General features: G+C 40.1%; 1 protein-coding gene across 2 annotated transcripts in view; it reads right to left on the bottom strand.

The window, feature by feature from the left end:
- The window catches only part of SHQ1 (SHQ1, H/ACA ribonucleoprotein assembly factor), a 57,944-nt gene extending 43,598 nt beyond the window's left edge, over positions 1 to 14,346 (bottom strand). Inside the window, exons 1-7 of one of the 2 annotated variants that reach the window (XM_075095645.1) lie at positions 14,239 to 14,346; positions 11,926 to 12,108; positions 10,825 to 10,889; positions 9,830 to 9,952; positions 8,874 to 9,028; positions 7,157 to 7,269; positions 5,052 to 5,179 (exon numbers count right to left, since the gene is read on the bottom strand). In XM_075095645.1, coding sequence (XP_074951746.1) covers positions 5,052 to 5,179; positions 7,157 to 7,269; positions 8,874 to 9,028; positions 9,830 to 9,952; positions 10,825 to 10,889; positions 11,926 to 12,108; positions 14,239 to 14,276 — 805 coding nt within the window. In that variant the 5' untranslated portion in view covers positions 14,277 to 14,346. Of the gene's footprint in view, positions 1 to 5,051; positions 5,180 to 7,156; positions 7,270 to 8,873; positions 9,029 to 9,829; positions 9,953 to 10,824; positions 10,890 to 11,925; positions 12,109 to 13,972 lie in introns of both variants that reach the window. The other variant, XM_075095646.1, reaches the window with a different exon arrangement.
- Positions 14,347 to 15,226: the final 880 nt, after the last annotated feature.

Genomic DNA, 15,226 nt, shown 5'->3' with positions numbered 1-15,226 from the left:
CAGTTCTTCAGGAAGTGAAGTAAAAGTCCTAAACACACAAAGCCGTCTTCCTCTGCACGCACATCTATATTCACGCTAAACTATGATCGGTCAAGTCTGGTTTGTTCACCTCTCCCCTTCCTTTACAATTCTTCCATTCAAGATTTAGCTTCTTCACAAATATCTTGTCTTCCATGTCAAGCTTCCACCCTTCTCTAATTCTCAAATCAACATTTACAGCACATTTCCTCCATATCACTTCTGACCTTCTTCCTCCAGGCATTCTTCATAAAGTCACTGGTCTCGGACAGTCTTTCCTGGATCTCCCAATTTCCTTTATACTAATTTTTTGTCATTGTTCTTTAACAAAGCAGCAGTTCCCATAAACTGTATCAAAACCACACATCATTCTTTCCTCCATGTCTTACTGTTCTTGCCTTTAAAATCCAAGATATCTTACAACAGAGACCTATCATTTATATAAGAATTTTGTGTGAATAAACAGCAGCCTTTCCATCACATGAAAAATACTTGCTCTGCCGCACAACAGTGCCAGGAAGGTACACACGCTGCCAAGGCCTGGAAGACTCGAGTAGGACAGGTAGACAGAACAATTGCAGAAATCTGATAAAAAAATTAAAGTGATTCATCTTAAACTTACGAATCTACCAGTAACGGTATATATCTGAGGAGAGCCCTACCGTAAGGTGGATCTCTGAAAAGAAATTGCTTCTCATTCTTTAAAGAGATCAGAAAGAGAGAATGGTCACTGGTAAGCATGATAGGTTACTGTAAACAAATTATCTCTGGAGCATATGTTATATTAAATACATATGTCAGCCTGAGCCTTTGAAGATTATTGTGTTGCCTAAAAAGAAGTTTTTACAGTTGGGCAATTTGAAGTAGAATAAAAATGAACCCTTAACTAAGTTGAATGTGACTGTTACAAAATACAAAACCTTTCTTCTGGAATCTGTAGAAACAAGACTTCAATGTACACTTCAGCAGCAGCAGCAAGCAAGCCTTCCAAAGTTTTATTCCCTCGTGGGAAAGGCTGTGTAATTAGTTAGGCTTTATGGAGTTTTACTTGACTTGCATTAGAGACTGTAAGCATGAACAAAATCTGGGCCTTTCAGTTTCAGAAAATGTCCACTCCAAAAATGATATTTTGCTATAAACATGATGGTGAAACCTGCTCTCTAGTATTTCTTCTGGTTCCTCAGCCATACTGCAAAGCCAATAATCTTAGCTGCCTGGTGGCTAACAACCTAGGGGGAAAATAAACAAAAAGCCCACAAAGGGCAAGAAGAGACAACACACAGTAAAAAGTTAAAAAAGGACAAAAGAAAGAAGACACTTAGGACAATAGAAGAAGAAATTAAAAGAAGACAAGATACACACACCATGCACACAAGCTGGGGAAAAAGTAAAAAGGTTAACTAAAAATAGATTCATGGTAAGGACAGGAGAGCTGACGACTTTAAATGCTAATGAGAAGAGGTGACCCAAAAAGAAAAAAATCTGGTAATAAGACATTAAAAAAACCTGGTGATTTTTACATCAGGTTACAACCAGAGAGAATGACCAGAAATGAAAGTAAGAGCAGTAATCAAACAGTTAATCGTAATGGCATGAAAAAAAAAAGGCAGCAATCTGTGTTTCTAATTACTCCTTGTAGCTGAAGACATTATAAAGACAAAAGTAATGAAGTTTTTGGTTCTAAGAAACCAATAAAGATAAGAAACAAAAAGGATATCAATATAAATTAGGAAAAAGAAGAAACAAAATAATAATTCTCTTGGTTCAGTGTTTCTGAAAGAAAATATACTTTTAAAAGAACCTGCTAATTTTTACACTGCTTTCCCACAGTAAACTTACTTTTCCATGCAGTAACTTGAAGAGTCAGTTCTCAGTGATATTCCTCATTCCACAGACTCTGGGTAGGTGAGAACTGTCCTACTGGCAGCAGTAACAGAGCACAAAGTACAGGGGCTCTAAAGGTACCAAGTATCAAATTCTAGTGCCAATACCCCAGTATTGCGGTAGCCTGTACTGTAATTTACCATCAGTTTTCACATTACCGTTCCTACCTTCTTGTCTTACCAAACAGCCATTTACCTTCAATGACCAACCCTCTAAAAAGATCCACCATCTCACATTTGAGAATAGCAGGCTTCCCCAGTACGAGCTGCACATCTGACAGCATCTGATTTCCATCGTATCTCTCAGTTTCCATGTTCTTGTGTAACAGCTTTGGACAGCACATATTTGATCAAGAACATAACCTTCCTTCACACAGGACAGACCAATGTTTCTGCAAGCTGGCCATGGCACTACACCTACCACAAGTTGTACACATCTTAAACACTCCAATATTTGAAGTCTCTTTACAAGGTGTATGATTGGAAGCCTTCATCATGGAAGACGATGGAAATTGCCTTATTTTAGATGCTTTCCTTAACACACGACACGAATTTGAAACTCAGGACGAGTAAGAAATTTGGGTACGCTTCATTTTATGCCTATTTTCCAAAAGCAATAAAAAGAAACTGCATGAAAGTTTCAATCCCTCCTCCTTTATGCCCTTAAACAGGTTCAAAAGTAAACAGGGGACATTTGTATCTGATTTTTGTAATGAGAAAGGTTGACCTCACACCTACCTGCAAGGGGATTCACGCATACATAGGCTCAAAGACACACCACACATCACTTCATAAAACACCTTGAAACATACTGAAATACACTTAACATTTGTGCCCCTAGAGCTTCTGTGCTCAAGCACTCTCTGGCTTTTTACAGCTAAGTACTAGTGTTCAAAGGCTTCTTACTACAAGCACACTCTAATACCAGTGACAGCCTCCTTATCCTTCTAGCTGTTCAGCACACCTTGGCTTAACACTGACTTCTCCCCAGTTCTACAGGAAATAGCATAAAAATTCTCAAGTAGTAAAGTAAGTCCTTCACTTGGCACAGTCCTTGATTCTTTTATGTGCCTTTTCTATGTCACTTCCACTTACGAAGCATGCATACTGGAATACATACTAATGCAGATATGCAGCCAAATTGCATTCAGCTTGTAAGGATTCCTGAATCTGTAACTCAGATTAGGCGGACTGCCCCTTTAATTGGATAAAGCACAAAAGCAATGTAAAACCACAGGGAATTAATCCTAATGACGATCAGATTCCAGGTCCAACAGCATGGACCCGCTTCCTGCCCTTTTGCATTTCCATTCATAAGAGACCTTCAAGTAGAACCTGTACTCCCTCTCATGGTGGTTTCTTTCACCACAACTCAAGAAGGTTTAGGAACCTCCAATGGTTTCAGATCCTCACTCAGCTGCTTGCCATCCCCAGCTGCTGTTGCCATTCAAACAGCAGTAGCAATGTTATCAAAACTGAGGTCTTTCTACCCGAAAGGGTGGCTTGTTGTCATTAATATAACCCAAACACCAGATAAGCTCTTCTGTTACTTAAATTTCCTCAGGATCCACAAAACTACGAGCGCCTTCACTCAGCCATACAAAGGTCAGACTATACTTTTTTGGTCATACTTATTAAATATATGTTATAACAAATGGTTTAGAGAAAGGATGATCCTTTATGTAGCTCCATTTTCTGCATAACTTTCATTAGCAGGCTTGCCAGGCTTTCCAGTAGTTTGTCTGTTGTTGTTGCCCCTAAAACCCAGCAACATGTGTGTGTGTTTTTCTTCAGAATCTCCATTTGGAGTAAAAACATTCTTTATCAATAAAATCATCCAGCAGCTCTTCATTTTCATTATATTCCTTAATACAGGGAAACATTAGCAGTTTCATTTACTAAGGAGTGAATGGATAAAAACAAACAAAAGAACCCCTCATTATTCTATTTTCAAGCCTCTTGTACCTTTGTCCAATGCTTATGATCGATATAATTAACAATTCTGGCTTCAGAGGCTGAAAAGAGAGCAGTAACGAAGATCAGATTACACAACAGTTACCCAAATTCCATTGTTCTTCTGTAGAAAATGTGAAAGCGCAGGTATTATTAGTGCACTAATATTTGTTAATAACCTCTGGTGAAGGGATTATCATTATCTACTTTAGTAATATCATATTTTCATATTACATAGGAAATGAACAAAGGACAATAAAAGACGATGCATAATAGTAACGTGTAATGCTCCCTGCAGTCACTCAGTTAATCTGTTAACAGCACTGTTACAAGGTCATCTACCAAAACTGAAACCACTCCTTTTTCGTTTCTAAACAGACACGAAGATTTTCCTTTAAAAAAAGCCTATGAGATCCATAAAAATAGGAGTAATAAATGCCATGAACTTCTGTTGTACTGTGTAAATAAAATAAAACATCCTACAGAAGACATGTTCAAACAGAGGTAAGGGCCAATATTAGTTCAATCTTCCACAGCTGATTCTTGGAAAATGTGAAGTGTCTGTACCACATTTAGAAGTGGGCTTGAAAAACAGTTTTGACTATTTTTTTCCATTGAAAATACAACTAGGAGAGGCAGAACAATTACTTGAAAAATCTGAAAAAAAAAAAGAGATAAGCAGCAGCAAAGGACCCACTTTCTAGCTATCACAATCACTACAGAAAGGTAGGTTTGATTTGATTTCAGATGCCATGACTTACTGACACTGGCAGCTTCTCTGAAATCTTAAAGATTACAGAATACTCTTAAAAAGGGAAGTTTTCTTCATAGATACCTGAAATTCTAGAATGGCTTTTATGAACAGTTAACTCCAAAATTTGTTATACAGATGAAAAAGAGATCATCCACTACACAATTAACAGGTAAACGGTTCAGATTAAATAACCACTTGATAATATACTGTCAACTGCTCCACACACAGCTGTCTCGAAGATTTCAGTAGATAACTGTCCCTCAGAGGAAAAAAATTTTCCCTGAGGACAGGAGAAGTAACAGAATACTCTAAGAACAACAGTTAAGACTGAAAATTGTAAGGTAAAACCATCTTTTCCCTTTAAGAACAATAACCTATAACACAACATGGCATCACAGCAATTATCATGCAAGCACCAGGTGTGTACATGTGTATGCTCTCACCAAATGTAGGAGTGTCATGTTCCTGATGACTTTCTCTCTGCAAGGCTATCATTTTTTTATGAGCATCAACCCACCATGGTTTGTACTTCAAGACATGCTGAATAGCTTCATCTTCAAAAAAATCAGCTCTAGGAAAAAAAAAATCCAGATGCTATTTATTTTAATTTATAGTGTATGTGGATATATTTTAACGCATACATAGAATACACCTGACTTGGCTATTTTCCATAATTAGAAATACAACAAACCTGACCAGTACCTGTTCTTTGACTTAAAACCAGAAAACAATCATTATTAAAAGCATGAACAATATTCTCTTATCTTACAGAATCCCTTCCTTACTTCTTCCACCTTTCTTGAGCCACCCAAAAGCCTAGGAAATTGATGAGCTTGCAGAATGACATGAAGGTGAACAAACCCAATTTGTTCTGTATGAACCTGAAGGAAAACATTCCAAAGAGAAGACTTCTCAGAGAACATCACTGGCAGCAAACTTGATTTTACTGGGAAGCTCTCCCACTGTAAAACTGCATATACTCTGTGGGAGGAAGGGTATGCAGCTGAAGGGCAAAGATGAAGTAGGGATAGGGACTGACTTTTAGATAAATAAAGGCATGCTGTAGCAAGGTGGGGGGGAAGAGTTGTACATAATTTCTGGGCGAGGGATTACCTCCATCTCAGCACAAAGCCACTGTGGTAAAAAATGTCAATATAGTAATTCTGGAAGGATTTATACAATAGGATTCAAGCTCTAAGACTCCTCTTACAATTTTAGCTTTTTCTTCAAGCCAAACAATAGTATAAATACTAAGAACTAAAAAAAATGCAAGAAATTTCTTAATACCTTCTTAATCATCATATAGAACCTGCCCAGTCTACATGTAATTTGCTTTACTTTCACAATGGCAGATTTTGTGATGCCTTCCTTCAGTGTCTTTATAATAAAGTAACTTAAAGATATGAGCCAGTATACATCTTCCTCACAGGCAACAGAACAGTTCTGTTTGCCACCGTTCTGCCCATAGCTGTCCTTCTCATCTGGGTAGACATGAAAACCATTTTTGTTGAAGGTCAGTATCATCTGTTCCAAAGCATCCAAAACACTACCATTAGACTAAGTGGTTGCAGCTCATCCACCAGGGTAGAACACACGGTCCAAGATGGAAACTTATACTTACTGTAATCTGCATCACATTACAGATCAGGAACTACCTCGGTTCCAGTGAAATATACTTGAAAGTGACGTTTCAAGAAAGCTTTTCTATGTGCTACACAAAGATACACAGCTGCCTCTGAAACACCCCACTGGGGAAAAATTCCAAGTTTGCAAAGATACCTTCTGAAACAACTCAAAATGGGTTAAAGCCTACCTGTCCCCAACAAAACACACCACAAGTACTAATTCCCCCGTGGGGACTACACTCTTCTCCCACCAAATCGATCTTGCAGGAGTCACTTTATGAAGTAAACTAAATTAGAAGCCAAGAGATTTATTATCTGGAAGTCTCTGAACCTAACCTGACCTGAAATACTCCACCTTTAAGTGCACGAAGAGTCATTTCCACCTTCATTGCATGGAATGAAGTATAAAGAAACACAAAGTCTTGGTTTGGAACTTTTCCTCATTCTGCTGTAAAAAAGGTTTTGTGTACTGAAGGCAAAAAAGTGGCCTAGACAAAAATCTTCATAACTTCAAAACCCAAATTTACTTGCTCATAGCCCAGGATGGTTCAGTAATCCTTGTTTCTCATGGGGAAAACAAAGTTCTGACATCTAGAACCCAAAATGTTGGCAGGGATCAGCTGCTCAGCTGCTGAAGAGGTGAACTATGAAACAACATTCTGCAAAACTTCACACCAGGCCCTGCCTGAACTTAAGCAGTAATTAAACAGAAGAGTAACCCCAAAACAGATAAGCAATGTCTTGTGTCAGCATCGCACATAGGAAAACCCTTTAAGGCCTGCTGTGATGAGACAAAGAAAGAAAGAAACAAGAAGTAAAGCTATTATTAACAAAAGTGATCTCAAAACCAATGATTTGTGAAAAGAAAAAGTGAATATTTCAAACTGAGGTACTTTGACCAGATGAAATAAACCAATACTCACAGGTAATGATCAGGATCAAATTTGGCAGCCTCAGCTGCCAGGCGTTTCCTCCTACGTTCATCTACAGGAGTTTGGTCTGGATCCTTAATGTCAATAACTTCACTGAGTTCATCCTGCAAATGGAATAAAAATTGTATGACCAAGCCACAGGTACGATATTTAGTGAGAGTTTAGGAAGGATGCTTATCAGCATTTCACTGAAATCCCTAGATGTCCTTCAACCTCCCTTTCAAATCTTCGAAATTCAAGCTCCATTGTGCAAATAAAACATCAAAATTCCAAGGAAATGCAATTATTTGAAGCTCCTTAGAATTCATGATGCTAAGATGTCTATTTAGGCTGCTTTATCATAAGGCAGGGAGGTTATTTTGCATTATGATAAGATTTGCCACGTGTAACAAAGGCACATGACCACAACAGATAAGGTAAAAGCCATAGATGGTGTTCTTGCAACTTTTGAGATTACTCTCACAATCTGAAGTGGCCATAAATTAATTAATGGGCAAGTGCAGTGCCCTTTTAAGCATCATTAAGTAGTGGTACAGAAATGCTGATGGGACATGTACTACTTCACGAATTTCACAGAAATAGACCAGTATATATTTCCAAACAGAATGTAAACACTTTCTCCATAAATAGCAATCCTTCTGCTCTAAACCCTGAAAATACCACAATTCATGCAATACTGAGTTACAGAGTTACGTAATTAAGTTGCTTTAAACAGCTACAACTCAAATTGCTCAGGGCAAGAACTCTAGAAAAAATTGTCATCTACTACTTTAATAAAAGCTCTGTATACTACAAATATTATTATACTACCTAGCATGATACAGGTTAGCTTCAGTCTATGCATGAATTAAAGAAACCGCTGAATGTAGAAGAGCAAAGTAACTGCATTTTAAAGCTCCTATCCTACCAATTAATCCACAAAAATCAAATTTCGGTGCATCACCATAACCCTAGTAAATCCCACAGACACCAGGGGGCAGACACCTTGAAGGGTACACACTTTAAAAGTTACGGTCTTGTGAGAAAATCAAGTCTAAAATAAAAAGTGCAAAGAGAAAATAACCATGAATTTCACAATCAAAAAAAAGTAATGCAACAACTTTAACAGGACCTATAGATTAGCCCACTTTATTTTGTACTCTTTTTTAGTAATTTCTTTTTAATTTAAAACTAAATTAAAATTCATGGTGTCTGAAATATACTGTAGATCAACATTAAATATGTTTGAAGTCTGAATAAAAGACAATACTAAGCATAAAGCAAAAGTGTTAACAGCAGACTGCTGACAGCATGTAGACTGTTTGCAGCTTGCCAGAACTATTCACCTCACACGTGGCCTACTTCATACGGGCCTTCTCCGTGCCTTCACAGCTAGCTGAACCATGCTGGAGAGAGCAGCCCCCTTCCAGAGGCCATTTTTACCACAGACCCCATTCAGCCCTTTCCTCCAACACTGAAATTATTACAGAAATGGACCAGCCTGCTGACTCTGCTACACAATTAACTCAGTCTTGACCACCCCCTACTTCTGCAGGAACAAGTATGTGTCTGTACCACTACATGCAAAAACAGAATGTTCTCAGTCTCAGAATGGGATAATGGAGAACAGTTACCTAATGATCCCCTCCAGAGTATGGAATGAGCCAGGAAGCCTAGCCAACAACTTACCCAGAATTTATATGATATTAAAAGACAAAAATGCACCTACCTGCAGCCGCTGGAACACCCCCGACCGCAAATTCCCAAATCCATAACGGTACTGTAGAGGTAGAGTGCTTTCTGCACTTTCTTTGTAAGGGATCTGCTCTATTTCCCAGTCAAATTCTTCTTCCTCCTCCTCCTCAGACAACTCAGCGGAGGCAGCTGTATACATTGCATGGTCAGAGAAAGAAAATTATTACACAGAAAATACTATGACTTAGGAGAAAGGGAAACACTGATAACACAATAAGAAAGCCTTTCTCATTTTACTACGTCTTGTAAGAAATCTTACACAACGCTGGGTCATACAGACAGATGCTTACATCAGTAATCCACAGGTGGTCCTCCAAATTCTACAACTTTCAAAAATGAAGACCAGGAACACTGAAGTCTTTAAGTATGCTCCCTCAAAGACTGAAATAATTGTTCCACTGATTTCAACAAGATCAGAATTTGATGCTAAGAGAACTCTGACAGGAGCAAATCGATGTTAGCAATAATTTAAGATAAATATTAAAAAGTTAAACACGGATAGTCAAACCTTCTTGTCCGTAAAACACTGATGTTAAGGAAGCCATCCACGAGAACCTGTGGTTTTAATGAGCTTCTACCATTTAAGCTAAAAGTCCAGTCGCGCCAGCTTGTAGAAAGCAGAAGACTCAAATGTGTATTATACTGCCACTAGAGGGGTACAAAGATCTACAGAGGATTAGTGTACGTTAAGCACATTTTGGAAAAAAGTAAACATAACTAAGCCTATAGAGATGACACATATATCACCTACAACACACGGACTTCTATACTTATCCATATTTTCAGGTTCATTCTCACCCTTCTCGTACCTTAGACTAGACAATGATAGAAATACTGTATTTTCCTACATAGATCACTATGCAGATCTGTAACTATTTCATTAGGTACATGTATCACTGGTATAAATAAAGATATTTTTTTTTGTCATACCTATTTCTTCTACTAAAGGTTTTGCTGATCTTGATTTCTTTGGTGCTAAAAGAGATGTCAGCATGTCCAGTCCCTCAAAATATTGGCCAGGAACCTCCTTAGGTAACCGAATTGTAAAAGTTCCTTAAAGGAAAGTCAGAATATAGTTACATCCAAAGCATCCAAGAAAAACAAAACTGTACGTTTCTCCTCTAATAAAAAGCACTCACAGGAACTGGGACACATGCAGGTAGCATTTTATTATGCATCAATCTGTGTGTGTTTTTACCCTTACTTTACAAGTTACTCCAAAATAAAAAACGTTAACAATAAAGCACAAAAGAGAACATTTAACTGGTTGTGGTCCCTTGACTCACATTGTGTAAACACAAACCAACAGAATACAAGTTTTATTTTATTTTTAATCCTTTCCCTAATCAAGCAATCGGCAGAAGATCATAGGAACCTACATTCAGCAATTTGTTTATTGTCTTAAGTCAAGCACGTAATAAAGGCTTTGCAAGCAGCAAATTATAGGGTTTATTGCTGGGGTGTTTTTTAATGAATACATTAATTTGAGAAGGTACATATTTTATTCCAGAAATACCTTCCACCTTAAGCTGTAGAGAAAGGCTAATGTCTTCTCTCAAGATGTAGCCAAGCGACTGCCTCAGGATTATCTCATTTCTACTCAGCACTACCTGACTACTTTGCAGATTTACTAGACTAACGATCTTGATACTGTAACATGTCTAGCTCTCACCGGGCTTGAAGGACTTGTACATAATTTTTTCATTATTAAAACAGTTCTGAACACGTCCCTTGCGCTTACGGATGGCCCAAGTACATACAATAAATCCTGAGCAAGACTTTTTATACTACATAACAGAGGAGAAACTTTACATTTATTTACAGTATCATATACTTAACTAAAGTTGTACAATTCCAGTGCAAAGTATAAATTACTGGAGAGCTAGTAGCATTTTTAATGACACATACACTAATAACATTAATACCTTTGTCTGTATTATAAGATGCTTTTTCTCTGCCATCTTCTACAATTCTTCCAGGAAGTGTCAGTCTGCAGGCAAAAAACCAAGATGCCTCACTGAATGCCTGATTAATTCTGCAACTTAAGGTCTCAGGCCATAAAAATGCAAGGCACATTCCAAAAGCAGCCCAAAGGACTTAACTACGTGACTCCTTTTGATAGTAAAGAAAGTCATGCAGTTAAACCCCCACGTACTTCAAAATTGTTCTCCCTAACTATTGGCACAAGAGACCAGCATCCAAGACAGAAAAAATTTGTGACTCCTTGCTTCCCAGCTTGGACGAGGTCACAGCCATGACAGAGATGAGGCCCTTGGCACTATGTGCAACACTTGGAAGATTCTGCAATTTAAAAACTCTAAACTAACCCAGCATGGCAGGATATAAGAATTCATCCAGAGTTCCTGTACTGCTTATTCAGAAGAACCAGTTCACTGCATTCTACCAGTCCACTAAAATCCCTTCTGGTCTTCTAATGTATATAGGGGAAACACGTCCAAGAATACAGGAAATGGAAAAAAGAAAAGGTTAATAGCTCGTCAGCTCTTACATGTCAAAGGTTCTCTTTACACTTTCATACTGAGAATGCATCTTGTTCCTTTTCTATGGCTTAGTGGAGAACTTGCTATCTAGAGAAAAGATACAGCCTGGCACCTCACTCCCCACTGCCTCCACTCGACAACTTCTCTCCTCTTATGTCATTACAAGTGCAACAAAATTCATTCTTCACCAAATATACTTCACCTGGCTCTCAACAGGGAAAAGACATACTTCTTATACACAGCTTGCATATATCCAGAGAATTGTCTTGGTATTTTACAATTAAAAATCCATTGTAAACTAAAATTAGAAAAGTTATTCTTTAATATCCCTTCAAGATTATTTAATGCCTAAAACCAAAGAGGCCATATCCATAAAAACAATTCTTTGCACAAAATGGGCTGTCTGCAGTCTACAGTGTAAAAACTGCAGATGAAGAGTGTTCTGAAGGGACGAAAATGAAGTTCATTCTCTAATGACTTTATTTTACAAAGGTTTGGTTTTTTTTAAATCCTTCAACTACTTGCCTGAGAAAGTACGGCTTAGCATAAAATTTAAAATCTTCCCCTTCAAAATATACATCAAACTCTGAAGCTCTGGCATAAGGTACTTTGATTATTATTGTAAGAAAATCTGGATCCTGGGTCAGCTCAAAAGCTGGAGTTATCATGATGAATCCAGCAGGGAAAGCAACCAATGGCTGTATGGCCCTATCAAAACAGGAAAACAAGAAAAGATTATTGTAGTTTCCAATTTATGAGAGCAAATAGTCTCTCTTCAAAATTCTGCAAGAACATTCGCACAAAATTACCTTCCACATGCTCAAGAAGAAAGCACTCATGACAACAGCAACAAAACAATACAAAAAGCGTTATCGAGAATGTGAAGGTACCACCCCTCTGCACCTTAATGAAACAACTGAACATAAATGAATGCACACATTTGGAGCCCAGGAAAGCACCTATTATATTGCACATTAAAACCACACTAAATTCAGCCCCAGAAGGTGGCAGCTTTTTGTAATTATTTATTATTTCACATGTAGCAGATGTTAGACCTCTACAGTTCATTACTGAACTGATCACAAAATACTATTAGAAAAATACTGAAAACCAGTAATTCTTTCAAAAAATTAGAGCTGTATTTGATAATCCATACACATATCAGCCAGAAAACAAGCAACAGATTCAGTACACCCCAGGCAGATTACCTGAGCATACACACTGAGCATTCTGCCCTTCATGTCAAACTGAATGCATAAGCCACTGGGACAGTACGTGCACAGTAAGTCAAAGATGCTCCTTCGCAGTGGGCTCATGACACAAGAGCTGTCTGAAGAGTTTAAACATGAGCAGCTGACACACTCAGCGTGTCCAACGGGAACATGCTTACTATTTTGATCAGTGTGTGGGGTTTTCATACGTCTTCAATCATTCTAAAAACCTCACATTTCTTCCAAAGATTCAGTCGAACAACATGTAAATAATACAGTAGTTGTAATGGAATTAAATCACCTCCAGGATATCTGGAATCTCCTTCACCAAGCGTTTTTAAGGACATTTTAGGTCAACATCGATCAGAACCGTATGTGTGTATATACATGGGCTTGCACATATATTCAGCATGAGAAAATGAATTTACATAGTACCATTCACCTGATACATAACTTGTCTGACTCTTCAATAGCTTTGAAATGCAAGGTAGTGGCCCAGGTTTGACTTAGAACCCAGTTTTTTAATTGGGGGGGGCACACACTTTGGAAAATTAACTTTTTAAGACAAAAATATTTTCACCAAACAATGCAAAACAGAACTATTATCTGGGAAAGAGCTACTTTTCACTGACTTTCACTGTTATCTTTATTAAACTTATCCCTGTTCTTACAACTGGCAAGTTGCAAGAATTGCAAGCTAAGCAGAATGTCCTGCTCATGTAAGAGCAAACACGGAGCATTAACCATTAATAGGGCCAAATTAACAATTATCCGGTTTTTTTCACATAGATAATTCGTATGGGTAATCTACCTCAACTGACGAGCACGAAGGAAGTGAAACTCCCCATTTCACCTACCAGTAGCTTCCCAGGCAACATTCCCACCCCCTCCAGGCTGAGAAGCTGCTTATCGAGCTGTAACTAGATAGGAAATACCTCGTTTGATGAACAACTTCTGTGGACCGTCTTATCTACTTAAAACACTACATGCTGCCTAATAACGCGGGATAAGAGGTAACAAAAACCCACTCGCTCATCTGGACCCTCCAAGGATGGCATGCCAGCCTGCGTTTGTACTTTCCTAAACCAGAGGTTCGGAACATTTCACAGCAGCCCCAAAGCCGGGCCCTGCTGTTCCCGCTCCGAGCTGCTTAGCGCTGCTGCACTTTTGGCATCCCTGACGCAAATTACTGGTCCCAAACTAACGTGGAGGCTCCCACGCAAACCCCAGGCATCTCACAGCCCACAGCCGAGGAGCCGCGGATATCCACCCCACAACAAGGCAATACCCAGTGCCCAGCATCGCTTGTTCCAGTCTAAAAATTTGCTACACTAGGTGAAAAGCCGACTGTGAAGCCGTACCGCGGGGCACACGAGGAGGAAGCCAGCCGGCCGCTCCCCTGACGGCCGCGGGACAGGCGGGAGCCGCTGAGGAGAGGGACGAGCTGGGCTCCCACCAGCGCGCCCACGGCCGCGAACTGCCGCCTCCGAGAGGAGCGAGCTCTGCGGGGAGGCGGCGGCTGCCAGCGGGGAGAGCCCCGCGCCCCGCCAAGGTGGCGTCCATCCTACCCGCCCGCCCTACCCTGCCGCCCGCCACACCACCCGCCCGCCATGCCGCCGCCACTCACCGCGCCCGCGCTGTGGCGCTGAGGCGGGCAGCGCGCATGCGCAAGCGGCGCCTGCGGAGCGGGAACCAGCCAGAGCCCGGCCCGGCCGCCTCCTTCAGGGCCGCCCCTCCGGCCGCTGCCCGCCTCCGGGCGGGGACGAGAGGGCGGAGTCATCGGGATGGAGCCGGCACTGGCCCCGGGAGGAGGCCGGGGGGGCTGATACTCTGCGGCCGGCCTGGCCTTACCTCACGGTCTGGTGTGGCCGGGGTGCCCCGGGACCCGCCGGCGAGCGGAGATCCCTTCCTTCAGGATCCCCCCGCTGGCCTTACCTTTTAACAAAAATGATGATACAGTGGCCCAGACAGCCTGGTTCAAGGCAGGTCTGACCACCTGAAGAGATGAAAGCAGTATGTGATGAGACCCTCACCCCAACAGCTGCCATCTTGTCACATCTATCAAAATGCTGCAGCGTGGGGATCTCCCGCCTAACCTCAGCACTTTCCTCCTCCGCGATAGCTGCAGCCACCCCTGAAACTGTTCGTATCTGACACGGTCAGATACTGTTTCTTAAACCTAACAGGCTACTGAAAGTAAATTGTGCGTCTCACAGCTCTGACTGTGAGAAATATATGTGTAAGTAAAGCGTGTAGTGAGAACAGATACCTCTGGAGAGGAGAGGATGAAGTTGGGAACTGCGTAAATAGGAATGTAAGGTTTGGACCGAATGTAATTTAAATTGAGGTGGTAAGGATAAAATTATTTCAAGAACTGAAATATATCGAGGAGTAGGGCTGCAGAAATAAGCAGAAGAGAGACCCCATGAGCACTCTCAGAACAGGAATTCCCAGTTAGGTACATCTCTTCTAAGGCAGCGGATAAATGTGAACAAGGTTGGCAATGTGAACAGAGGGAGATCCCGATGAGTCAAAAGAAATAAAGCATTAAGGAGGAAGTGCAACAAGAGGCTCAAAAACTTGCTAAAAGCAGAAAAATTGGATTAAGAGCCATA

Source organism: Phalacrocorax aristotelis, chromosome 6 (assembly GCF_949628215.1).
Source record: "Phalacrocorax aristotelis chromosome 6, bGulAri2.1, whole genome shotgun sequence".
In the NCBI taxonomy this organism is placed as follows: domain Eukaryota; kingdom Metazoa; phylum Chordata; class Aves; order Suliformes; family Phalacrocoracidae; genus Phalacrocorax; species Phalacrocorax aristotelis.
Note: the sequence above shows the minus strand (reverse complement) of the source record. Positions and strands in the feature narration are given on the sequence as shown.